Source organism: Zosterops lateralis (genome assembly GCF_965231275.1).
Source record: "Zosterops lateralis genome assembly, chromosome: 21".
Classification (NCBI taxonomy): domain Eukaryota; kingdom Metazoa; phylum Chordata; class Aves; order Passeriformes; family Zosteropidae; genus Zosterops; species Zosterops lateralis.
The window spans coordinates 9,052,853-9,079,914 of record NC_139781.1 but is presented as its reverse complement, the minus strand read 5'-3'; the positions used below and the strand labels follow the sequence as shown (position 1 = coordinate 9,079,914).

Below are 27,062 nucleotides of genomic sequence, written 5' to 3'. Positions count from 1 at the left end.
AATTCCACAATTTTGGAGCAGGATCCAGACCCACACATGGGTGTGGAACACCAGAAGTCCATGATTTTGGAGCAGGATCCACCATGTGTGGATGGGGAACACCAGAATTCCATGATTTTGGGGCAGGATCCAGACCCACATGTGGGTGTGGATGTGGAACATCAGAATTCCATGATTTTGGAGCAGGATCCACCATGTGGGGATGTGGAATACCAGAATTCCGTGATTTTGGAGCACAGATCCAGACCCACACGTGGGTGTGGAGGGAATTCAAATTCAATCAGAATTCCACGATTTTGGAGCACAGATCCAGATCCAAACCTTCTCGTTTTTTTTCCAGGTCCCACCGCCCGAGGCCAACTCTCCAGGCAGCTCTCCAGGCACTGCAGCCTTCCAGGTAAACCCATGGAAAAACAAACAAACAAACAAACAAACAAACAAACAAACATGTCCCAGGAAAAAAAAGTGGGAGTGGGAGAAGGAGGAATCCCAATAATTTGAGTTTCAGCTGTGATTCCCAAATGTCGCAGCACTTGGTGGCTCCTCGGTGACTTCCATCCCTTCACCGCATCCATGGAATATCCTCCAAGCCGTTGTTTTTGTTGGATTTCAGGATTTTTTGGAGGTTTTGTTTGGATTTGAGGCTGGAAGTGGGGTGGAGCTGGAATTTGAAATCTTCCCAAACTCAGGAAAGTAGCGAGTGTCCGTCTGAAATTTGAAATAAAATGGGATTAATGGTGTTTTAACTCCAGTGGAGCAATGGGAAGGTTTCAGCTCCTTACCAAGGTTGGGATTAACACATGGGACATGCAGGGTTTGTGTTCAGACTTGGGTGTTTATTATTTCTGATCTATTTACAGACTCACGAGCTGTGAGCTCTGAGCAGCAAATCAGAAAAATGAGGTGAAATGAAGAGTCTCTGACTCTTTCCAAGGTTATTTAAGTGATAATCCCCCAATAACGAGGTGACACCTTTATTATTTATATTTTTGACCCAACAATGATCACCCAAGGCCTGCAATGGGGACCTTCTTCACCCAATTACAGAAAACCACCCAAATCCATGGAGAAGAATGAGAAGAAGGTGAAGAAGGACTTAGACAATGCCCAAAGTCCTCCATCTTATATATTATATATATTTTATATATATTTTATATATATTTTATATATATTTTTAACATATATTTTATATATATTTTTATATATATTATATATATATTTATATTTTTTATTTTTATATATATTTTATATATATATCCCTATATATATTTTATATATATATTATATATATTATATATTTTAAATATATTTTATATATATATTATATTTTATTTTATATATTTTTATATATACTCCCATATATATATTTTATATTTTATATATATTTTTATATATTTTTAAAATATATTATATATATTTTTATATATATATTTTATTTTATTTTATACATTTATATATCCTCATATATATTTTTTATATTTTATATATATTTTATATATATATTTTTATATATATAAATATATATTTTATATATATATTTATATTATATATATCCCCATATATATTATTATACACTAAAATCTTAAATCTAATTTTTCCACCCTGTGACATCACCCACTTCTATTCAAACCACACACCCACAGCCCCAGTGCCATCACTCAATTTCCAAAGCCTGTTCCACATCCTCAGGTCAAATGTGGTGTTTTGTTTGAGAATCAGCACCTTTTAACCCAAAAAACCTAAAATTTTCAGCCTCTGGAGTTCCAACAGAGTGGAGCACATGGAGGGTGTTTTTTTATCCCTGAGATGAGGGAAAATCAGGACAAAGCAGCTTTTCTGCTCCCACTGCCCCAGGGATTGACCCCAAAATCCCAGAGAACCTCCAGGAGGTGCTGGAAGAGTTAAAAAACCTCCAGAAAGCTCCACCAAGGTGTGCAAAAAGCTTTTGGAAGGAACAAACCCTTCCCTTTGTCTCCTGGCCCCGCTCCAGCCTCCTCCTCCTCTTCCCAATCCTATTAGAATTAGAGGGATGGAGCTATAAGGGGAAAAGTCCATCCCCAGGGCAGCACCCACAGCTTTAAGGCTTTAAATAAACACCTGGCGCAGGTCAGCACGGGGAAATGGGGAAAAATGAAACACCCTGGAGCTCTGCTGGGATGTTTGGGAGCACCTGGAGAACAAATTGAAATGGGGGAACCTCAGTGTTGTTCTTTTATTCCATAGAAAATCTTTCCCCTTCCACTCGTGCACCAGGAATTCCATCCCAAGCCATGTTTCCATGTCCTGTCTGGATGTTGCTCTGCCCCAAAGGCTTTGGAGTGCCCTGTTGGGATGGAATCCAGCTCAGGTTCCCTCCTCTGGGAATTTGGAGAAAAGTCCATCCCCAGGGCAGCACCCACAGCTTTAAGGCTTTAAATAAACACCTGGCTGCAGGTCAGCATGGGGAATTGGGAAAAAATGAAACACCCTGGAGCTCGGCTGGGATGTTTGGGAGCACCTGGAGAACAAAATGAAATGAGGGAATCTCAGATTTGTTGTTATTCCACAGAAAATCTTTTTCTTTCCACTCGTGTGTCGGGAATTCCATCCCAAGCCACGTTCCCGTGTCCTGTCTGGATGTTGCTCTGCCCAAAAGGCTTTGGAAATGCCCTGGTGGGATGGAATCCAGCTCAGGTTCCCTCCTCTGGGAATTTGGAGAAAAGTCCATCCCCAGGGCAGCACCCACAGCTTTAAGTCTTTAAATAAACACCTGGCTGCAGGTCAGCACGGGGAATTGGGAAAAAATGAAACACCCTGGAGCTCTGCTGGGATATTTGGGAGCACTTGGAGAACAAAATGAAATGAGGGAATCTCAGCTTTGTTGTTATTCCATGGAAAATCTTTCCCTTTCCACTCGTGCACCAGGAATTCCATCCCAAGCCACGTTCTCGTGTCCTGTCTGGATGTTGCTCTGCCCAAAAGGTTTTGGAGTGGAGAATCCAGCTCAGGTTCCCTCCTGCAGGGCTTTGGGGCTTGACTGGGTGCAAAAACAGCCACTCTGGCATTTGAATTGGAATTAGGAACCTCTGGATGAAGTTGGTGTTCCTGGGAAGCAGCAAACCTTGGTTAGAGCCTGGGGAAAGTCAGGAATTAATTAAAGCCACAATTAATGAGGGAGGCCACAGGCACAGGGCCGTGCTGGGATCCTGCTGCCATCTCCTGGAGGCTGCACCTCTGTCCGGATCATAATGGATCATGGACATCCCAGCTGTCTCTGGGAAAATTCCTGGCAACCACTGAACACAGAATCCCGCTCAGCTGTGGGGTTTGGGGAGCTGGAGCACCCAGTTCCATCCCTGCTTCCCACGGCTGGATGGAGCAGGATTGGGTTTATCCCAAATAGATTTAATTTTATCCCAAATCATTTAATTTTATCCCAAATAATTTAATTTTATCCCAAATAATTTTATCCCAGGGTGGATTTGGGATAAAATCTTAGTGAGAGTTTTCAGGCACCTCTGGAAGAGCAGGAACATTGGGATATTGGGATATTGGGATGGAATTCCTGGCTGGGATGGTGAGGAGGCCCTGGCACAGGGTGCCCCAGAAGTCTCCAAAGCCAGGCTGGACACAGCTTGGATCACCCTGGGAGAGTAGAAATATCCTGGATGATCTTTCTGGGTGATGATTCCATGATTCCCTCTCTGCCTGATGGGACTGGAGCATTCCTGGGATTTACTGCTCCCTGTGCCAATGGGATGATCCTGCTCCACTCTCAGTTATAGAGGAGAAAATCTCTTGGATGGGGCAGGAAATGCAGCTGGATCCAAAGGCAAATGGAAGTGTCTGCATGGAAATGGCAGGAAAATAAAATTATGGAAAGCTGAGCACTAATCCTGGTGTGGGATAAACACTTTGTATTCCTCCCTGCCTGTAAATCCATGTAAATGAAAGCCAGGGATAAAACTGTTTAGGGAAAAGGCATCAGAGCAGGACCAAAGCATGAGGAACAGCAGTCACTGGTGGGAAATGTGTTTTCAGGCACTGCCCAAAGCTCAAGGATCACCCCAAGAAGGGTTTGGGAGTCACTGGGAGTTTTCCTGCTCATTCCTCACCCTGGGAGGTGCTTTGGATTCCATCCCCACCCACCACTCTTCCCACATTCCCTCCCCATCTTTTCCATTCTGAGATGTTTCTCCTTTGGGTGTTGATTTTTTAGGAAACTCCTGGCTCAGCCTTCCCATCCCCGAGCCTTCGGAGCCGGAGCAGAGCCCCAAAAAACCCATGTCCTCCTCTGAGCCCATCCTGGACCTCAGGGGAGACACGGAGGAAGCACTTCCAGGTAGGAACCAGCATTTCCAGGTGGGAATCAGAATTTCCAGGTAGGAATCAACATTTCCAGGTGGGAATCAGGATTTCCAGGGGATTGGGGGATCTTCAGAGAGGGAATCTGGGAGACCTTTGGAGGGGGGATTTGGGAGACCTTTGGAGACCTTTGGAGATGGAATTTGGGAAACCTTTAGAGGGGATTTTGGGAGACCTTTGGAGGGGGAATTTGGGAGACCTTTAGAGGAGGAATTGGGGATCTTTGGAGGAGGAATTGGGGGATCTTTGGACACCTTTGGAGATGGAATTTGGGAAACCTTTAGAGGAGGAATTGGGGGATCTTCGGAGAGGGAGTTTGGGAGACCTTTGGAGACTTTTGGAGATGGAATTTGTTGTTCTTTTCCCCGTTTTCCCGGCAATGCCAGAACTGGGCGGATCAGAGCAGATGTTAAATTAATCAGTGACAGGGAATATCCACTGCTAAATGCAGATGTATATATATATATATATATATATATATATATATATATATGGATGAAAATTAGCAGGGGAAAAATATTTGGACTGCGCAGATCCACAGGAAACGGCCTAAAAGTGACAGTAGAGCTCCCAAAAACCAAAAAACCCCCCAAAAAAATCCCCCAAAACCCCCAAAAATTTAAAAAAATAAATAAAAAAAATTTAAAAAATAAAAAAAGGAATGTTTTGGAAACAAGCACAGCTGCACAGGGGGACGGATTGAATTGCAGGAATCAACTGTGATGAAAGCAGCCAAAAATTCCAGCCCCAAACACTGCTCAGCTCTTGGGTGGGGGCCCTGCCAGCTCCAGGGAGGGCAGGAAATCAGGGAAACCGGGAGGAACTGGAGATGAAAGATGATTTGGGAACAGGAATTAGGTGCTGATGGATATCAGCTCGGGAATTAAAGGCACAAAAAACCTCTGGGCAGGTTTGTTCCAGCTCCAAGGGATTGAAGTGCTGGATGACAAAAGGTGGCTGCAGTCAGAGCTCCATCTGTCAGTCCTGACAGGCGGATTTAGAGGCTGGAAAGGTCGGGATTGTGCAGCATCCCCACGCTCAGGAGCCATGGGATAGAATCCCAGAATCCCAGAATCCCAGAATCCCAGAATCACAGAATCCCAGAATCCCAGAATCACAGAATCACAGAATCACAGAATCTCAGAATGTGCAGGTTGGAGGAGACCTTCAAGATCATCAAATCCAACCCAGCCTTAAACCTCACTAGGTCATGGTATCGAGTGCCACATCCAGTTTCCTTTTAAACACATCCAGGGATGGTGACTCCACCACCTCCCCGGGCAGACCATTCCAGTATTTAATCACTCTTTCTGTGAAAAACTTCTTCCTGATACCCAACCTGTATTTCCCTTGGCTCAGCCCGAGGCTGTGTCCTCTGGTTCTGTCAGCGCTGCCTGGAGACAGAGCCCAACCCCACTGAGCACAGGCACCTTTCAGGGGGTTGTGGGGAGTGATCAGGTCACCCCTGAGTCTCCTTTTCTCCAGGATAAACACCCCCAGCTCCCTCAGTCGTTCTTCATCTGGCTTGTTTTCCAATCCCTTCACCAGCTTTGGTGCCTCCTCTGGACACGTTCAACCATCTCAATGTCCTTCCTGAACTGAGGGGCCAGAGCTGGACACGGCACTCAGTGTCCATCCTGAACTGGACACAGCACTCAATGTCCATCCTAAACTGGACACAGCACTCAGTGTCCATCCTGAACTGGACACAGCACTCAATGTCCATCCAGAGCTGGACACAGCACTCAATGTCCATCCTGAACTGGACACAGCACTCAGTGTCCATCCTGAACTGGACACAGCACTCAATGTCCATCCTGAACTGGACACAGCACTCAGTGTCCATCCTGGACTGGACACAGCACTCAATGTCCATCCAGAGCTGGACACAGCACTCAGTGTCCATCCAGAGCTGGACACAGCACTCAATGTCCATCCTAAACTGGACACAGCACTCGATGTCCATTCTGAACTGGACACAGCACTCAGTGTCCATCCCAAACTGGACACAGCACTCAGTGTCCATCCCAAACTGGACACAGCACTCAATGTCCATCCAGAGCTGGACACAGCACTCAGTGTCCATCCTGAACTGGACACAGCACTCAGTGTCCATCCCAAACTGGACACAGCACTCAATGTCCATCCAGAGCTGGACACAGCACTCAGTGTCCATCCCAAACTGGACACAGCACTCAATGTCCATCCTGAACTGGACACAGCACTCAGTGTCCATCCAGAGCTGGACACAGCACTCAGTGTCCATCCTGAACTGGACACAGCACTCAATGTCCATCCTGAACTGGACACAGCACTCGAGGTGTGGCCTCACCAGTGCCCAGTCCAGGGGCAGAGTGACCTCCCTGCCCTGCTGGCCACACCATTCCTGACCCAGGCCAGGAGCCACTGGCCCTCTTGGCCACCTGGGCACACCCTGGCCCATGTCCAGCAGACTGGTTTGGGTTGGGAGGGACTTTAAAGGTCACCTAATCCCCTCTGGCCTGGGCAGGGACACCTTCCACTGTCCCAGGCTGCTCCAAACCCTTTCCAGCCTTTGGATATCCCAGGGATGAGGCAATGCAGCCTCAGATTCCAGGCTGGAGCCATTCCCACATTCCAGCCATTTTCCTGCAGCTCACAGAGATCCACAAACACTCAGGCCAAAAGCTGATTTTATTTAGATGAAGGATCTCCAGGGGCATTTCCTGCAATCTCCTGTAAAGTGGAACATCCTGATAAATCTGGGACACATTCCCAGAGCAGCTGTGGCTGCCCCTGGATCCCTGGGAATGTCCAAGGCCAGGGTTGGATGGGGCTGGGACAGTGGAAAATCGATGGGGTGGAATTGGATGAGCGTTGTGAAAAACGAGATTCACTTTTTGGTAAATTTTTAAGAAATATGTTTAATTTTAAAATTAAGACAATTAGGAGATTAAAAAAGCCAAGTATGGCCGGGGTGACTCTGCACTCAGCCAAGTCCACACTTTGCTATATCAGAGATATTCGTTAAATACCTTTTCTATTGTACCGGTTTGTGAATATTCATATTTTTCCATGAACTAGTTTCCATATTCCAGGAACTGTTTTGCATGGCCCCTCCTTGGGTTTGCCTTTTTAGAGCATTTGTGGTTTTTGGCTGTGTCTTCATTATCACCTTTAGTTTGGGCCTTGGTTTATGTTTTCTTTAGGTGGGAGATGCTGATAATTGGTGTACCAATAGCAGAGTCTTCTTTACATGTTTACTGATGTTATTCTGACCAAACAGACAGTTTAAACATATTATATCAACTACCACCACTCTGCCTAATCTTCTTTTACTAATAGCAGAAATAAAAAAAAAAATTATATCCTATATCCTCACCACAACATTATTAATCATACAGCACACACCTTGCCAAAAGCCAATTTTATAACACACATTTCTAACAGCTTTAAAGCCCCTCCCAACCCAAATAATTCTGCTATTCCATAATTCCTATAAAAGATGGGATTGTGATCTCCACACCCACAGGGTGCTGATGTCTGTGAGCACATCTCCTGGTGATTGATGCAATTCCTGATGTTTTTTTCCTGGCAGAGAACGTGGGAGGAGGAGCAGGGGAGCAGAGCTGCTGCCAGCCAGGGGACACTGCAGGGAGGGGACAATCCATGGAGCCACCAGGTACCAGTGTCCAGATTTCCTCACCTTGGGGAGCTGCACCTTCCCCACAAGAAACCCCCAAAAAATCCCTATTCTCCCCATCCATCCCTCCCAACACCCCGGGGAATGGAAACAGAGTGGGACAGCAGAGCTGTGAGCCTGGGCTGGAGCTCCTGAGCCTGTCCCAGCCTCTGCAATAACAAATCCCCGCCCTGGAGCTGCAGGGTGGGGACAGTTCAGGCAGGAGCCGGTAATTGCCCCCAGCAGGATCCCAGCGGCTCCACAGGGGCTGTCAGGAAGTGTCGCTGCTGAATTTAATTGGAGCTCTAAAGAACAAGTGGAAAAAAAATCAGTGGGAGAAAGGATGAGAACAAACACCCTTTTCCCAGCTGGGAGGGACATTTGGGTTTGTGGGGAGCCCTTGGGTCAGCCAAGGGGTGACACCCCTTTAAGGTCACACAGGGGCTCAAAATAAAGATAAAAAATAAGGAAATAAATGAAAAAACAAGGAAATAAAGGAAAAAAACTAAGTGTTTGTCCAAAGAGGAGCCCACAGAGCTGCTGCAGGGCTGGAGCCAGGCTGGGAGAGCTGGGGGTGAGAAGGATCCAGGGAGAGCTCAGAGCACCTAAAGGGGCTCCAGGAGAGCTGGAGAGGGACTGGGGACAAGGGATGGAGGGACAGGACACAGGGAATGGCTTTAAAATCATGGAGAGTAGGATTTGATGGGAGATTGGGCAGGAATTCCTGGCTGGGAGGGTGGGGAGGGACTGGAATGGAATTCCCAGAGCAGCTGTGGCTGCCCCTGGATCCCTGGGATGGACATTGGGGCTGGGAGCAGCCTGGGACAGGGGGAGGTGACCCTGGGACAGGGGGAGGTGACCCTGGGACAGGGGGAGGTGACCCTGGGACAGTGGGAGGTGACCCTGGGACAGGGGAGGTGACCCTGGGACAGTGGGAGGTGACCCTGGGACAGGGGGAGGTGTCCCTGGGACAGGGGAGGTGACCCTGGGACAGTGGGAGGTGACCCTGGGACAGGGGGGGGTGTCCCTGGGACAGTGGGGGTGACCCTGGGACAGTGGGGGGTGACCCTGGGACAGTGGGAGGTGACCCAGGACAGTGGGGGGTGACCCTGGGACAGTGGGGGGTGACCCTGGGACAATGGAAAGTGTCCCTGCTCATGGCACTGGATGAGCTTTAAACTCCTTCCATCCCAAACCATTCCACGTTTCTCTCCCATGGCTTTATTTCCACAGCTCTTTTCCCCCTCCTGGTATTTAAATAGAAAATCCAGACTCTCCCATGGCTTGGGCTGTACCAGCAATGCCCAACCCAAACCATTCCGTGATCCTGAGATTTGGAGCAGGGAAATTTTAGGGATGTGAGTTTGGAGCCTCCCAGACCCCCCAAAGGACATCAGGATGGTGGGATAGGACGAATATTCAGGAATTGTTCCCTGGAAACCTGGATTTGCTCTCAGCCTGGTGACCTGAGCTGTTCTCTGTGCCTCAGATGGGAATAATTGTAAATTATTATAATTTGGGACATAAAATTGAAAACTTTGGGAAAATCAGTGAGGCAGCCACAGCCATAGAATGCTCCAGGAGCTGAGATGCTGCAGAGGAACTGAAGGATTTGAATTCATCCCCCAGCTCAGACAGAGGCTCCTCCTGGGAATTTGGGTGCTTAAATTCCCCAGCCTCAGCTCCACATCGCTCCCAGGTTCACAGATAAGATGATTAAAGCAGCTTCATCCCATCACTCAGAGAATTTGGGGCAAAGATTCATCCCCTGTGACTTCCCACAGGGATTTGCCAAAGCAAATCCAGCCTTGGAGGGTTCTGCTGGTTGATGGGTGACATTCCTGCTTCCCACCCCCAGCAACTGCAGGGCTGGAGCTGCTCAGCAAATGTCAAAATGAGAAAAAAAAAAAAGAGGAAAAAAAGAGGAAGGAAAAGGGGAAAAAAAAATCCAACTCTGTCCTTACAAAAGTTTTGAAGGGAAAAGGAAATCCCTCTTGATATTTTCTGCTTCTGTGGAGGGGGCGGAGTGTGGGGTGGAGGATTTGGAATTGGAGTAGTTTATTTCCTTGGTTGGTATCTCTGCCAGCCAGGTGTGTTTTTAAAAGAATTTCCAGTAGGTCTCTCATCTCCCTCATGTCCCTCATCTCCCTCAGCTCCCTCATCCTCCCCATCTCCCGCACTATGTTCACCACACTCAGCTCCTTCATCTCCCTCCTCTTCCTCCTCTCCCTCCTCTTCCTCCTCTCCCTCCTCTTCCTCATCTCCCTCCTTTTCCTCATCTCTCTCATCTCCTTTATCTCCCTTAGCTCCCTCAGTTCTCTCCTTCCCTCATCTCCCTCCTTTCCTCATCTCCCTTCTTTCCTCACCTTGCTCTTTTCCTCATCTTCCGCCTCTCCCTCCTCTCCCTCCTCTCCCTCATCTCCTTCGTCTTCCTTAGTTCCTTCATCCTCCCCATCTCCCTCACCACGCTCACCACCCTCATCTCCCTCAGCTCCTTCATCCCCCATATCTCCCTCATCTCCCTCCTTCCCTCATCTTCCTCCTCTTCCTCATCTCTCTCATCTCCTTCACCTCCCTCAGCTCCTTCATCCCCCTTATCTCCCTCATCTCCCTCCTTTCCTCATCTTCCTCTTCTCTCTCATCTCCATCTTTTCCTCATCTCCTTCATCACCTTCATCTCCCTCAGCTCCCTCATCCTCCCTCATCTCCCTCAGCTCCCTCATCCCCCTTATCTCCCTCCTCTCCCTCCTTCCCTCATCTCCCTCTTTTCCTTCTTTTCCTCATCTCCCTCCTTTCTTCCTCTTCCTCCTCTTCCTCCTCTCCCTCCTCTCCCTCATCACCTTCACCTCCTCCCTCTCTCCCAGCCCTCACCGTTCTCTCTTTCCCTCCCCAGCCCCGGAGGTGGGTGCAGAGCCCGTGGAGAGCCCCGTGAACAGCCCCAGCTCCCCCAGCCCTGCAGAGCCCAGCCCGGCTCCCCCCTCGGACCCTCCAGGAGTGGACACCAACACCCACCCCGAGGAGAACAATCCCAACGCCACCAACTCCCCCCCATGGCCTGCAGCCCCCGAGGACACCCCAGCTCGCCCCAACACCCTGGACTTCTCCAAATCCCTGAAGAGAACAGAGGAGATAAAACAAACACAACGACGGGGCAGTGACCGGCCTGAGCCCCAGGACAACAGCGTGGACATCCCTGTGGTCACCACCAGCGAGGAGCACCGGGCACTGCAATCCGAGCTGGACAAATGCATCGAGGAATTCCGCAGGATCAAAATCCCGGTGGCTTTTCCCAACAAGAAGAGGCAGTGGCAGAGCGAGTTGCTGAAGAAATATCAGCTCTGAGTGGGGGATCTGAGCTCCAAGACCAGGGATGGAGCTCTCCAGGGTGTTGGGTGGGTGTCCCACACCAGGGGATGGAGCTCTCCAGGATGTTGGGTGTCCCACACCAGGGATGGAGCTCTCCAGGATGTTGGGTGTCCCACACCAGGGATGGAGCTCTCCAGGGTGTTGGGTGTCCCACACCAGGGATGGGGCTCTCCGGGATGTTGGGTGGGTGTCCCAGCCCAGGGATGGAGCTCTCCAGGGTGTTGGGTGTCCCAGCCCAGGGATGGAGCTCTCCAGGGTGTTGGGTGTCCCAGCCCAGGGATGGAGCTCTCCAGGGTGTTGGGTGTCCCACACCAGGGATGGAGCTCTCCAGGGTGTTGGGTGTCCCAGCCCAGGGATGGGGCTCTCCAGGATGTTGGGTGTCCCACACCAGGGATGGGGCTCTCCGGGATGTTGGGTGGGTGTCCCAGCCCAGGGATGGAGCTCTCCAGGGTGTTGGGTGTCCCAGATCAAGGATGGTGCTCTCCAGGATGTTGGGTGGGTGTCCCACACCAGGGATGGGACTCTCCAGGATGTTGAGTGTCCCAGCAGTGGAAGGTGCTCTCCAGGATGTTGGGTGGGTGTCCCAAATTAGGGATGGAGCTCTCCAGGGTGTTGGGTGGGTGTCCCAGCCCAGGGATGGAGCTCTCCAGGGTGTTGGGTGTCCCACACCAGGGATGGGGCTCTCCGGGATGTTGGGTGTCCCAGATCAAGGATAGATCTCTCCAGAATGTTGGGTGTCCCACACCAGGGATGGAGCTCTCCAGGATGTTGAGTGTCCCAGCAGTGGAAGGTGCTCTCCAGGGTGTTGGGTGTCCCAGATTAGGGATGGAGCTCTCCAGGATGTTGGGTGGGTGTTCCACACCAGGGGATGGAGCTCTCCAGGATGTTGGGTGGGTGTCCCAGCAGTGGAAGGTGTTGTCCACGCTCCCAAAATGAGGAGCTGAGGTGGCTCGTGGAGCCTGTGCAGGTGTTGGGAGGGTCACAAACCTGTTCCCACCACGGGCATCGAGGGGGACATTTTTATTCCCTTTATAAGGAGCCAGGTTGGTAAAATTTTTGGGGAAGTGTTCAGGGAAGTGTTTATGGAAATATTTAGAGAAATGTTCAGGGAAATATTCAGGAAAATGTGGCTCACAAAGCCCCTGCAGATGCTGGAAGGGTCCCAAGCCTGTCCCCACCAAGGGGATGCTCCTGTCCCCAGGGGCACAGGCACAGCTGGAGGGGGCAGGACAAGGAATGATGTCCAGGGTGATGTTCAGGAGCAGCAGAAATTCTGAATTTCCCTGGTGTTTCAAACAATAAAATCGAGTTGGTGTCCAAAATATTCTCCAGTCTCTTTGGGGCAGAGGTGGGAATTTGGCTCTTCAGGACTCTGCAGGATTGGAGATGGAGTTTCCTGAATTGCTTGGATTTGGGGGCTGTGCAGGGGGAGACCAGATCCACATGTTTATTCCCTTTATAAGGAGCCAGGTCAGTAAAGTGTTTGGGGAAATGTTTGGGGAAATATTTAAAGAAGTGTGGAGGGAAGTGTTCAGGGAAGTGTTAAGGGAGGTGTTTAGGGAGGTCTTCAGGGAAATATTTAGGGAAGTGTTGGGGAAGTGTTCAGGGAAGTATTTAGGGAAATATTTAGGGAAGTGTTGGGGAAGTGTTCAGGGAAGTATTTAGGGAAATATTTAGGGAAGTGTTGGGGAAGTGTTCAGGGAAGTATTTAGGGAAATATTTAGGGAAGTGTTGGGGAAGTGTTCAGGGAAGTATTTAGGGAAATATTTAGGGAAGTGTTCAGGGAAATGTTTGGGGAAGGGTTCAGGGAAACGTTTGGGGAAATATTTGGGGGAAGTGTTTGGGGGAGTGTTCAGGGAGATGTTTGGGGAAGTGTTTGGGGAAACATTTGGGGAAGTGTTGAGGGAAATATTTGGGGAAATATTTAGGGAAGCATTCAGAGAAGTGTTCAGGGAAGTGTTTGGGGAAGTGTCCACAGGACAAGGCAGAGCAGTGTGAGATGACCCTGGGCAGAGCTGGCAGCCAGGAAAAGGCCCTGACCCCACATCACCCCCTGCACAGGATCCCAATTCCCGGGAGAGAGGCAGGCACAGAGCTCAGAGATCAGTGCAGGGGCTGAGCCAGATCCCCAGTTCCCGGGAGAGAGGCAGGCACAGCTCAGAGATCAGTGCAGGGGCTGAGCCAGAGCTGCAGTCAGATCTGGACTCTGCCCATGGCTCATTGGAGGCTCCTGAGCAGAAGGAGCTGCAGAGACACTGCTGCTGCCAAAAGGAGCTGGCAAACACTCCCAGATGGATCTGACAGCCCTGTTCTCCTCAGAGTTTGGGAATTACAGCTTTTCCCCCAGCCAAGGACACGCTCCAGGCTCTCCCTGCCTGGAGCAGCCTCCAGCTGCAAGGGCCACTCTGCAGGGCCAGGATGGATTTGGGGATGGAGGAGAAGGATATTCCTGGCAGGAGGCCTCGGAATTCCATCTCATTCCTTCCTGGATGGTGCCTGAGGGTGACAAACGCTGGACTGAAAAGCGTTTTACCATCTGAGAGCTGCACACGCTCAAAAAAACCCAATGAAAATTAAAATTAAATTAACAGCTCCTTAACTGGCTGTGCCAGGCAATGCAACCGGCACTGGGAGGGGAGTTGTGGGATGGTTTGGAATCTTTTCTGGATGATCCAGGAGCAGCAGGAGCCCCTCAGACTGCTCCTCCTCAGGGCCCTGGGCTGGTTTAACCCCTCCAGGGGATGTTCTCACCCCCCAAATCCAGAGGCAGGAACAGCTGGGCAGGGAGTGACCCATCCCTGTTTATCCCTCAATATTTGTTCTGCTTCAGCTCCCTCTGATTTGGGGGATTTGTTGTTACTTGTCTCCATGTCCCAGGAAATTCCTCTTTTGCCAGAGCTCTATTCCAAAGCCTGTTTGATTCCAGGCTTTGATCCTGGACATCAGGAGAGGAAATTTGAGTTTTAGGCAGAGTCTGACTCCCCCTGAGCACTCCAGGAATTCCTGCTGTTGATCCTCTGGGTGCTCTTTTCCCCCTCCCCAGAGATTTCCCATCGTGTTTCCCACCTGCAAAGGTTTGGGAACAGCTCCTGGCAGAGTTTCTTTCCATAAATTTGCTCCTGGGAATGGTCAGGGCTCATTCCAGAGGCAGGAACAGCTGGGCAGGGAGTGACCCATCCCTGTTTATCCTTTAATATTTGTCCTGCTTCAGCTCCCTCTGATTTGGGGGATTTGTTGTTATTTGTCTCCATGTCCCAGGAAATTCCTCTTTTGCCAGAGCTCTATTCCAAAGCCAAGAGGACACAGGGGCCTGTTTGATCCCAGGCTTTGATCCTGGACATCAGGGAGAAGAAATTTGAATTTTAGGCAGAGTCTGGCTCACCCTGAGCACTCCAGGAATTCCTGCTGTTGGTCCTCTGTGTGAGGTTGGAAATGCTCTTTTCCCCCTCCCCAGAGATTTCCCATCGTGTTTCCACCTGCAAAGGTTTGGGAACAGCTCCTGGCAGAGTTTCTTTCCATAAATTTGCTCCTGGGAATGGTCAGGGCTCATTCCAGAGGCAGGAACAGCTGGGCAGGGAGTGACCCATCCCTGTTTATCCTTTAATATTTGTCCTGCTTCAGCTCCCTCTGATTTGGGGGATTTATTGTTATTTGTCTCCATGTCCCAGGAAATTCCTCTTTTGCCAGAGCTCTATTCCAAAGGCAAGAGGACACAGGGGCCTGTTTGATCCTGGACATCAGGAAAGGAAATTTGAGTTTTGGGCAGAGTCTGATTCCTCCTGAGCACTCCAGGAATTCCTGCTGTTGATCCTCTGTGTGAGGCTGGAAATGCTCTTTTCCCCCTTCCCAGAGATTTCCCATCGTTTTTCCACCTGCAAAAATTTGGGAACAGCTCCTGGCAGAGTTTCTTTCCATAAATTTGCTCCTGGGAATGGTCAGGAATGGGAAATCACCAGGAATGAACCCCCTGGATTAATTCCCCACAAACACCTCGGAGCAGCAGGAAGCCATTAATTATCCATTGCCAGTGTTTCCTTAATTGAATGTCATTATCCCTTAATTAATTAAACAGCAATTAATTACCTGGAACGTTGCTCGACACGCAGCAAATGCCATCAGCTGCTGGAGATGGAATAATTTAAACTAAATAATTTAATTTAAATTAAATTAAATTAAATTAAATTATTTAATAATAATTTTAATAATAATAATAATAATAATAATAATAATAGTAATGAGCAGGAATTGTCCAGCAAAGGGAAATGAGAAGGAATTTTATTTTCCTTGGGATTTGTTGGGGGGAAAAAAGAATAAATTCTTCCAACCAAATTCCTCCAGGAAAGCTGGAGCTCAGAGCTCCTTTCACAGGATTCCACAAAGGAATTGGGATGTTCCATGGGGGAAAGAAGTGGTTGCCTCTTTTTGGCTGCAAAATATTTGGATTTTTGGGTGGAATTTTCATGCAGGAAAATGGATTTTTTTTTTTTTTCTTTTTTTTTTTTTTTTTTTTTTGGTTGGTTGGTTGGTTGGTTGGTTGTTTTTTGGTTGGGTTTTTTTTTGTTTGTTTTGTTTTGTTTTTGTTTGGTTTGGTTTTTGGTTTTTGGTTTGGTTTGGTTTTTTTGTTTTTTTGTGGGGTTTTTTTGGGTTTTTTTGTTTGTTTGTTTTTGGGTTTTTTGGGGTTTTTGGTTGGGGTTTTTTTTGGGTTTCTTTTTTTTTTGTTTGGTTTTTTTGGGGGTTTTTTGTTGGGTTTTTTTTTTGTGTGGGGGGGGTTGTGGGTTTTTTTGAGGGGTTTTTTGGGGGTTTTTTTTGTTTGTTTGTTTGTGGGGTTTTTTTGTTTGGTTGGGTTTTTTTGTTTGGTTGGTTGTTTTGTTTTGTTTTGTTTTTTGTTTTTTGGGTTTTTTTGGTTTTTTTGTTTCTTCCTGATCTGGGTGAATTCCAGGAGCAGATCTGAGCTTCTTCCCAATCTGCTGATTTAGGAAAAACCATCCCAAACCACCACAAACTGGAGCCTCTGCTCCCTTTGGGAACTCTGCCTTCCCAGCTGGAACAAAACCCCATTTTTCCTTTTTTTTTTGGGACAAAACCTCCCTGAGAGGTGCAAATCTGCTCTTCCAGCCAAGTGTGATAATAACCGAGCCCAGGGAGCCCCATGGCCTGGAGGGGGATTGGAAATGGATTAAATTTTATTTTAAAGCGGCTGGAAAAGCTGGAGCAGCTCCAGAAAAGGGAGATGGGATGGGAAAAGGAATTTTGATCTTCTCAAAGGATCCTCCTGAATAAATATCTCTGTGTGTAAACACTTCCAGCAGAGCCAAGCGCCTCTTCTTATCTCTTATCTCTGTTTTAGGGCTGCCTGGGGATTCCCATCCCTCCTCCAGGCTCCAGAGAAAATCCATCCATGGAAAGGGAGAGTTGGGGATGGGGCTTGGAGAGAGAAAAATTGGGGTTTTTTATCCCTCTCAGACTCTTCCTCAAGGATGTTTCTCACTGGAATCAGCCCAAGGGATGGGAAGGGGGTGGAGGTGACAAAGGAAAATTTGGGTTTGTTTGGGTCCTGCTGGGGAATCCACAGCCCAAGGCCAGCCTGGGGAGGGTTTGGAGCAGCCTGGGACAGTGGGGGGTGACCCTGGGACAGTGGGGGGTGTCTCTGCTCATGGCAGGGGGTGGCACTGGATGAGCTTTAAGGTCCCTTTCAACCCAAACCGATCTGGGATAAAACATAAAAATTCCATGGAGCTCCTGGGGAGAGTCCAGGGGAGACCATGGAGCTGCTGCAGGGCTGGAGTGAGAAGGATCCAGGGAGAGCTCAGAGCCCCTGGCAGGGCCTAAAGGGGCTCCAGGAGAGCTGGAGAGGGACTGGGGACAAGGGATGGAGGGACAGGACACAGGGAATGGCTTCAAAATCATGGAGAGTAGGATTTGATGGGAGATTGGGCAGGAATTCCTGGCTGGGAGGGTGAGGAGGGACTGGAATGGAATTCCCAGAGCAGCTGGGGCTGCCCCTGGATCCCTGGGATGGACACTGGGGCTGGGAGCAGCCTGGGACAGGGGGAGGTGTCCCTGGGACAGTGGGAGGTGACCCTGGGACAGGGGGAGGTGACCCTGGGACAGTGGGGGGTGACCCTGGGACAGTGGGGGGTGACCCTGGGACAGGGGGAGGTGTCCCTGGGACAGTGGGGGGTGACCCTGGGACAGGGGGGGAGGTGACCCTGGGACAGTGGGGGGTGACCCTGGGACAGTGGGGGGTGACCCTGGGACAGTGGGGGGTGTCCCTGGGACAGGGGGGGGTGTCCCTGGGACAGGGGGGGGTGTCCCTGGGACAGAGGGAGGTGTCCCTGGGACAGGGGGCGGTGTCCCTGGGACAGGGGGGGGTGACCCTGGGACAGGGGGGGTGTCCCAGGACAGGGGGGTTGACCCTGGGACAGTGGGGGGTGTCCCTGGGACAGGGGGGGGTGTCCCAGGACAGTGGGGGGTGTCCCTGGGACAGGGGGGGGTGTCCCAGGACAGTGGGGGGTGACCCTGGGACAGGGGGGTGACCCTGGGACAGGGGGAGGTGACCCTGGGACAGTGGAAAGTGTCCCTGCCATGGCAGGGCTGGGATGGGATGAGCTCTAAATCCCCTCCCAACCCAAAGCAGCCCAGGGTCCCTCTCTGTGGAGCCCCCCGAGGCACAGGCACAGCAGGAATGGGTTAAAGGTGTCACTGGGATGTGCAGAACCCACCTTGGGGCTGTTTGTTCTCATGTCCCAACAGAGAACGGGATCAGAGCCATCCCTGGGGCACTGAGGAGGGAAAGGATCCTGCTCTGGTTTAACAAATCCATGGATTTCATCGATCCCAATGTTCTCCCAGAGGGAACCTGCAGCCTGAGCTGCAGCCAATAAACCCATCCTTTAACTCTTGTGCAATTAGTTTGATTTATGTCTCTTTTCCAATTACTGGGAGATGAGGATCAGAGTCGATGGATTTTTCTGGGAGCTCTAAATCAGGGGAAGAAAGAAAAAAAAAAAACCTGGATGTGACCCAGATGGGCAGGGAAAGGCTCTGAGGTGGGGAAGGAGAAGCTGGTGAGGCCATGGAAATGGACAGGGAGGAGAAATTTCCAGCCCATTCCCAAATTTTCAGCAGCACCCTCAGGCAGGAGGGGAAAAGCCCAGCAGGAAAAGAATCCCTGTGGCTCCAGGAGTGAGGGATGGGGCTCAGCAGGAGAGAGGGATTCGCTGGAAGGGACTGAAGCACCTCATTCCTGCTTTATTCACACCCAGGAAATCCAGTGGGGCTTCACCCACACCAGGAAAACTTATTATGGGTTATAATCAACCTCCCATCAGTCCACTCCTCAAAACTGCAGGGAAATGAAGCTGGTTTTGGTGGCTTTTCCAAGTATTTTTATTCGTGATGAACAGCCCTGTTTTCCTGGGATTTGCCTCACCAGACCAAGGCCAAATTTCCTCTGTTTCTCCAGAGGGTTTCCTGCTCTTCCCTCATTCCTCTGTGGAAAAACCATCCCTGGAGCCTCATCCCAAAGTTTCCCATGGCTGGAAAACTCCCTCTGGAGTTTCCTTGCTGGAAAAAAAAAAAAAAAAATCCCTGCAGAGGGAAAAGACATTGAGAGACCCCCCCAGATCCTGATTAAACCTGATTATTTCCCTGCTCAGTGCTGTGTATTTCTGCAGCAATTCCACATCTCCCACAGGAGAAAAAAAAAAAAAAAAACATAAAATAAAATAAATAAATAAATAAAACACCAGGAAAAATTAGGATGAGGAGGTGCAGAAAATTAAAATGCAGGACCAGCCCCACTGCAGAGGAATTAAATAACGCTCGCTCAGGAGATGAGGAAGCATTTCTGGAGCAGCCTTGGAAAACTTGCCAGGAAGTTTTTCAGCACCAAAAATCAAGCTCAGGGAGAAGCTCCCGAGGTAGGAACTCCACCCCACAATCCAAAGAACTCAAAATTCAGGCAAAAAGTGGTGAAGAACTCTTTGTTTGGCAGGAAAAAACTGGGAGCAGGAGCAGTTCCCAAAATACCCCAGCAAAGCTCTGGATTATCCCTGAAACCACAGGAGTCAAAGAGGAAGAAAAGATGGAATTTCAGCCTCCTGGGAATGAAAATACCTTTATTGGGATTTATTTATTTATTTTTATTTTATTTTATTTTATTTTTCTTTAAAGATAAAATAGGAAATCTCCCCAACATTTTGCAAAACAAACCCTGAAGGGAAATGTGAGAAGAGGGAAATGTCTGTGCCTGGCCCTGAGTGTGCCAGGGAAGGATCCAGAGCCAAGATCCTTCGGTTTTCCAGCAGGAAACTGCCCTGGCAAGGGCAGAGAGCAGATGGTGGGAGCAGGAACAAGAGAGAAACCCCACGGAGAATCCTTTGGGCAGGAGGGAAAAGGCACAGAGGGGATTTGCAGGAGAAAAAAAGAAAAAAAGGTTGAGGTTTATTTTAGGAGTGACCCAGACAGAGGAAAAACTGATTGGGGTGGGGATAAAGCTGATATTTGCAGATTGGGATGATCCTGGCAGATGGAATCACACAGTCCCAGGCACTGGGATTGCCTGGAGAGGATGGATTTGGGATTTGGGATTGGGGGTTATGGGGCCATGCAGGGGAATGGGACAACACACGAGAATTTGGGATGAAAAAGCCCAAAAGTGTCAACACCAAAAGGACTTTGGGAAAGTCACAGCATGGGGAAGACAACAAGGAATTGCCAGAAGGTTGAGCCCAGCTGGGAACTTTATCAGGAGAGATAAAAATTCCTCTATTAAATCCTTTATCAGCTCCATAGGTGCCCTTCAGAGCAGACAAAGCTCAGGGAACATTCATCATCCATGGGAGAGCATCCCCTGCAAATATTCCAAATACTCTGCTCTGCCCTGGGAACTGCCCTGGTCTGTCGTGCTGGGGGAACTGGGAATAGTTGGGCTCCAAAAAATGGGATCAACCTCCCCACAGGGGAGAGGTGGGATGTCATTGGGACCCTGGGCTGGTTTGGGTTGGGAGGGGATTTAGAGCTCATCCCATCCCAGCCCTGCCATGGCAGGGACACCCCCCCTGTCCCAGGGACACCCCCCCTGTCCCAGGGTCACCTCCCCCTGTCCCAGGGTCACCTCCCCCTGTCCCAGGGTCACCTCCCACTGTCCCAGGGTCACCCCACACTGTCCCAGGGACACCCCCCCTGTCCCAGGGACACCCCCCACTGTCCCAGGGTCACCTCCCCCTGTCCCAGGCTGCTCCCAGCCCCAGTGTCCATCCCAGGGCTCCAGGGGCAGCCCCAGCTGCTCTGGGAATTCCATTCCAGTCCCTCCCCACCCTCCCAGCCAGGAATTCCTGCCCAATCTCCCATCAAATCCTACTCTCCATGATTTTGAAGCCATTCCCTGTGTCCTGTCCCTCCATCCCTTGTCCCCAGTCCCTCTCCAGCTCTCCTGGAGCCCCTTTAGGCCCTGCCAGGTGCTCTGAGGGCTCTCCCTGGAGCAGGATGAGAGCTCTGGGATTGTTCAGCCTGGAGAAGAGAAGGATCCATGGATCTCCCTCTGCCCAGGCATTTTGTCCTGGGAAAAACCCACCAACAGCCCGGGAAAACCCTCCCTGTGGCTGCTGCTCTGCAGGACTTGGTCCTAAATAATCCCTGAGTGAGGGAGGGGCTTTCCTGGGATATTTTTTCCATGGGTTTAATCCAGGTGCTCCTGAAGATACAAACAGGAGCAGAGTGTTCCTCCCCTCCCTCCCACCCCACAGGAACAGGAGCTGATCCCACAGCAGGATAAAACCACCTTGAGCTGTTTGGCTGCTCCTTCCCAACCTTGTGCTGGTCTGGGAATCCTCCCCCAGCTCCAGAGGTCGGGAATAAAGCCCAGGACTTTTCCTGCCACTCCTGACACCTCCAGCAGGATCTGCTCCTGCCTCGAGTGCCCTGTGCCAGGGAGGTGTGAAATTCAGTGGCTTTTCTTGGAAAAATCCATACCTGGGGAGAAGGAGAGATTGCTGCCAGTGACAGCAGGGCCTGGGGAGGAGGAGGAAAAACAACAACCTGCAAAATCTGGCACTGGTTGTGCTCCAGATGAATCTCCCTGGGACATCCCGGTGGAAGGGAGGCAGGAAAAGGGTGCTGAAGGGTTAAATTTGGGATAGGGAAAGGAAGGGAAAGGAAGGGAAAGGAAGGGAAAGGAAGGGAAAGGAAAGGAAAGGAAAGGAAAGGAAAGGAAAGGAAAGGAAAGGAAAGGAAAGGAAAGGAAAGGAAAGGAAAGGAAAGGAAAGGAAAGGAAAGGAAAGGAAAGGAAAGGAAAGGAAAGGAAAGGAAAGGAAAGGAAAGGAAAGGAAAGGAAAGGAAAGGAAAGGAAAGGAAAGGAATCTCTGCTGTGGGGTGGGCACAGGGAAGGTTGGGCTCCAATCCCTCCCACCGGGGCTGGCATTTCACTGCCTGGGATGCAAAGGTCACCCCACCTGCTGCTGCTGCTCCCTGTGCTCTCCCTGCTCTCCTTCCCACTGGGATGAAGGTTTGGGAAGGCTTTGATCCCTCACCCTGCAGGCTGCAGTGTCTGCTGTGCCCAATGGGAACCTCTCCAGGACAAAGCTGGAGAAACCATGGAATTATTTAAACTGGAAAAGGCCTCTGGGATCATCAAGTGCCACCATGTCCCCAAGTGCCACCTCCACACTGATCCAGTGTCCCAGGATGCTGCAATTCCTGGGAACAGGAGAAAAATCTCCCTGGATTGAAAATTCCAGTTCTACACCCAAAAAAAAAACCCCAACCCCAGAGCACCAGAGGGTTTTTCCTGTGGGATGCTCCATCCCTGCTGCAGGAGGCAGAGCAAATCCTGGGAATACACACTCCAAGTCTCCATTCCAGCTGCTGGGGCTGCCTCTGGAGGAGATTTGGGAAGGCTGGAATTTGGGGATGGGTCTCCAGAGTGGAGGATAGTTTAGGTCGGTGCTGGTGGAAGATTTTTCTGGCAGTCAGGAGGAGCTTGGAGCAGCCCCAGGAATGCTGAGAGCTCCTCCAGGGTCTGGGCTGGAGCTCTGCCCCTCTCTGGTTGTGCTAATTGATATCACCGTGGAGGGAGAACACAGAAATTAGCACTTAATGCTGATTAATGGGGCTAATAGGATTCTGTCAGGTTTGTTTGTCACCCTGCCTTCCCCGAGCCTGGCCAAATCCAATAAAAATTCCCAAATAAAAACCAGATTGTTTTAATATTTCAGTGTTAGTGAGAACCAGCAGGGGGAGGACAGTTCCTGCCACTGGGAATTTGTTGGAGCTCATCCCCTGCACTCCTGGGATTGGGATTTTTCATCCATCCAGAGCAGGGGCAGATCCCTGTGGGTGGGAGCAGAGTTTGTGGCTCCTGTGGATCTGTCTCCAAAATTCCCCCCTGTTGGGAAAGATGGGACAGGAAGAACTTATGGATATGATTGTCTGGTAAGAAATACTGGAGATGGAAAAGCTGTGAGTGAAATAGAAATGAAATCCAGCTCTGAGATGTGACCATGGCAGGCAGGAAGACGGGGATGAGCTGGAGATGGGTGGAAGGACAGAAAACAAAAGGCCCCAAGGGTGCAGCCCCTCTCCACCCTGCCAAGGCATCAGGGAAAAGGTGGATGAGAAAAGTCTCTTTAGAGTTTAGAATACAGGATGATGTGGTGATAGAGCAGTTCTCATGGGCTGCAGGCAAAGTCTGTAGGGTTTGTATCTGGCGCCGGTTGGTCACTGTAAATTAGAATATTCAACACAAAAAGAGATAGAATGGATTGGAACAAGGTGATCGCTCTCTTCTCTGGTTCCTCTCTTGCTCTGCCCCTCTGCCCTCTTGCCTCTCCCCTTTTTCCCCCAACTCTCTCTTCTATCTCTCTCTCCCTCTCTCTTTGGGGTTCCCTCCAGCCCAGGCTGGTGGCTGAAGCCAAAGCCCTTTTTACCCACCACCCTGCAATAAACCCAGGTGTTTCTAGAACATCTCAGCTCTGCAGAGTTCCCTCTCCCTGCCCTCCACAGAAAATACTACACCTGCCCTCCTTAAAGACTGGGAAGGACAGGGATTGTTTTGGGAAGGACAGGGATTGATTTGGGAAGGACAGGGATTGGTTTGGGATTCAGGATTATCCCATTCCATGTCCCTGCTCCCAATTTGGGATTGTGATGCTGGCACAGGGTCTGTGCCCCCCTCCTCTGCCCCTGAGCCTGGGGATAATCCTGTCCCAGCTGAGGGATCTCTCAAACCTCTCCTGTGATTGCTGGGGGAGGAATGGAGCCCGATTTTCCATGGAGAAAATTTCCCCAGGAGACACCCCCACCCTCGTGGTGCCCAAAAAGGGTTCTCAGCAAAGCAGGGATGGATAAATTGGATAAATCCCAGGAATTCTGCTGTGGGAACGGGCAGCAAGGAGAGTGTTCCTGCTCCATCTTGCAGCCCTGGAGCACCGGGATGAGCCCAAAAGGGACTTGGCACAGGGGACAGGAGGCTCTCCCTGCACGGGGCCCCTCTGTCCTCATACACAGGGGACAATGGGTCTCCTTGGTGACGGATTAGGGGATTAGAGGGCTCAGGTGAGTCCTCCGCACGCCATCCGAGATCCACAATCCGGGATGGGCCCTGGGATGGGAAGGCTCCAAGCCCAAGAGGCACCACCGGGTTTGTGTCACTGCCCAATGCTGGGGACACATTTGGGGTTCAGATCCTGGTGCTGAAAAGCTTTGGGGATGTCCCTGAGCTTTCCCACCTCTAGTGAGAGAAAAAAAAATCTGGGAGTGGGAAAAAAGGAGTTTTGCTCTGGGATGGGGACTGGGCTAGAGGAGGGTTGGGATGTGGGGTCCCTTTGCTTTTGGAGCTGCAGGTGGGTGAGGCCCCCCTAAAACCCAAGGAAGGGTCTGGATGGGGATATTCCCTGTCCTGGCTCCCACTGCTGCCTGATGGAGCAGGGAACGGGACAGGGCTGGAGATACAGTGGGAAAATCATCGGGAAAAGGAGGATTTATCCCCAAAGATGACAAAAAAAAAACCCAGGAAAAGCTTGGATGGAACACTGGGAGGAAACAAAGCCCACCAGGGGCTGAGAGGCAATGAAGGAAATCCTCATGAGAGGAGGAGTCTGCCCTTGGAATGGGAATGCTGAGTGTCCCCAAGGAATGGGAATGCCCAGTGTCCCCAGGGAATGGAAATACTGAGTGTCCCCATGGAATGGGAACGCTGAATGTCCCCAAGGAATGGGAATGCTGAGTGTCCCCAGGGAATGGGAATGCTGAATGTCCCCATGGAATGGGAATGCTGAATGTCCCCAAGGAATGGGAATGCCAAGTGTCCCCAGGGAATGGGAATGCCAAGTGTCCCCAAGGAATGGGAATGCTGAGTGTCCCCAGGGAATGGGAATGCTGAATGTCCCCAGGGAATGGGAATGCTGAATGTCCCCATGGAATGGGAGCACAGAGTGTCCCCAAGGAATGGGAATGCTGAGTGTCCCCATGGAATGGGAATGGTGAATGTCCCCAGGGAATGGGAGCACTGAGTGTCCCTGTGGCCGCAGCCCTCCCATCCCATCCCATCCCATCCCAGGCCGCTGTTTGCTGTGTGTTATTTGAACATCCATCTTGTTCAAGCACCACTTTAGCGCCGCAGGACGGGCCCTATCTGCAGCAAAGAGCCGTCCTCACCCCCCTTCCCCATCCCTCACTTTTCCCCGGAGCTGGATTATCCCAAATAAACACTCACTTTGGGTAATGGTTAACTTTAATGGCTGGGCCTGCAGCAGAGCAGACTGGAGGGGTTGATAGTTCTGGGATGCAGGAGATAAGGGCAGGGTTTGAAGGGCAGCGCTCGTGGCTGCTGTCAGGACCTGTTCCCACAGGGCTGGGAACATTCTGTGCCCAAAATTCACCCTGCTGGAGGCTCTTCCTTGTGCTTTTCCAGGATTTGTCCCCGCAGGTGGCAGCCCGGGGGTGGCTTTGTCACACATTTGTCCCGATGGCACAAACCCTGAGCTGCAGAGATTCACACAGAACCCGCCCTGGGCGGCTCCTTCCCCCCGTAAAATTGTGTTTTCCCCAGTCAATGGATAACTTTACAGCCCACAAACAGGGCACATCAAACAGCACAGCGCTGAGATGGCGGGACAGCAAAGTTCAAAGTTAAAGTCACCCTCAAAGTCACTGCCAGGCTGGGGGAACATCTCCAGGGACCTTCTAGATCCCTTGGGATGGGATTTCTCCATCCTAGACCTACCCCAGGGTGGCACCAAGCAGGACTTTGACTGTCCTGTGGGACCTTCCAGCTCTTCCCTCTGGAATCACCCAGAGCAGAGGAAGGGCTGAACCTCCCCCAGGGAGTTTCCCATGCCCACCCTCCTTCTGTGTGTTTTCCAGCTCCTGGACACGGTGTGGTGGCATCAGCATTGCTTCCTTCTGAATTCCAAAAAAAAAAAAAAAAAAAACAACCTAGAGGAGTCTCATCACCTCCTGGTGAGATCTTGTGACCTCCTCCAGGCTTTTCCCAGGATTTTATCCCTCTCTCTGCCTCCTGCTTCCCTCCCTGCCCTTGACCTGCTGGATCTTGATATTCCTGGAGCTTTACCAGCCCAGCAGGAGCAATCCATGTTTGGATCCAGGATTTACAGCCATGGATTCATCATCAGCATAAACAGGGCTGGGACAGGGACAGGGATAGGGACAGGGACAGGGACCACTCCAAGCTCACACTGTTCATGGATCCTTCCCTGCTCCCATTTACCCAATAAAAAACCTAATTTCCCCTTTTTCTTAAGCCTGGAAAAGCAGGGGGTGAAGTAAAAAAAAAAGCTCTTGGAGCAGGAAGGACCAGAAGCCAGACCAGCTCTGCAGGTGATAGAATTTTATTACAAAATAGAAGATGGATCAATATTCCTGGGGGGGTTTGGTGGGGGAGAGGGGTTCTGTAACAAACACAGCATCCCAGGAAAAGAAATCTTCCCTCCCCACACACGTTCTCCAGGTCCCAATTTCGTCCCCATTGTGTTCATCATAATAAAGGATCACCTGGAAGAACCCACAAAGTCACACAGCACTTTTGGCCTATTTACAGCGATTTTCTCCTCATTATCAAACACAGGTGAGGCACCCACATTCCAGAGTTTGATCCACTCCTTGCAAAGTTTTTCCAAAATGTCCCAGGGGATGGAGGGACCTTCATTTGTCACAAGGCTCCATCAGCACCACTCCCTTTTCCCTGGATTTCTCCCCAAAAAAACAGCTGCCCTTGGCCAGCAAAACAAACCCAGAGCTGCCCACTCTGTCCATAGAAAAAAAAAAAAAAAAAAAAAAAACCAAAAAAAAAAAACCAAGGATTTGCCATGATTTCCATTTTTAAAAACAAAAAAAAAAATTGTTGCATAGAGAAGCGTTTGCATGTGAGGAGTTTGCATACAGAGCAGTGGGTGGGTGCTAAAACACTTCTGCCCCTTATCAAATAATAAAAAAAATATACATATATTTATATATTTACACACACAAAGCCCAGGGGAGGACAAGCAGAGGCTGTAGGGAAAAAGATTCCCAAGATTAGCAAGAAAATTATGTCCAGTTCCCCTGGGATTTCGAGCTGCCTGTTGGTAGGTTTGGCTTTGTACTGGTTTTTAGCAAAATAGTTTTGGGCTCCATCAGCATCACAGGGTGGGGAAAGAAGGGAATATCCAAGGAAAAGGCCAAGCAGGAACCC

General features: G+C 50.1%; 2 protein-coding genes across 2 annotated transcripts in view; both read left to right on the top strand.

The window, feature by feature from the left end:
- The window catches only part of LOC310917755 (endothelin receptor type B-like), a 372,101-nt gene that overhangs the window by 196,014 nt on the left and 149,025 nt on the right, over positions 1-27,062 (top strand). The window lies entirely within an intron of this gene.
- LOC310917757 (uncharacterized protein) lies at positions 345-11,393 on the top strand. The gene is made up of 4 exons (XM_083876270.1): positions 345-397; positions 4,199-4,321; positions 7,922-8,011; positions 10,899-11,393. The coding sequence occupies exons 2-4, from the start codon at positions 4,264-4,266 to the stop codon at positions 11,345-11,347; spliced, it is 597 nt and encodes a 198-aa protein (XP_083732396.1). The 5' UTR covers positions 345-397; positions 4,199-4,263; the 3' UTR covers positions 11,348-11,393.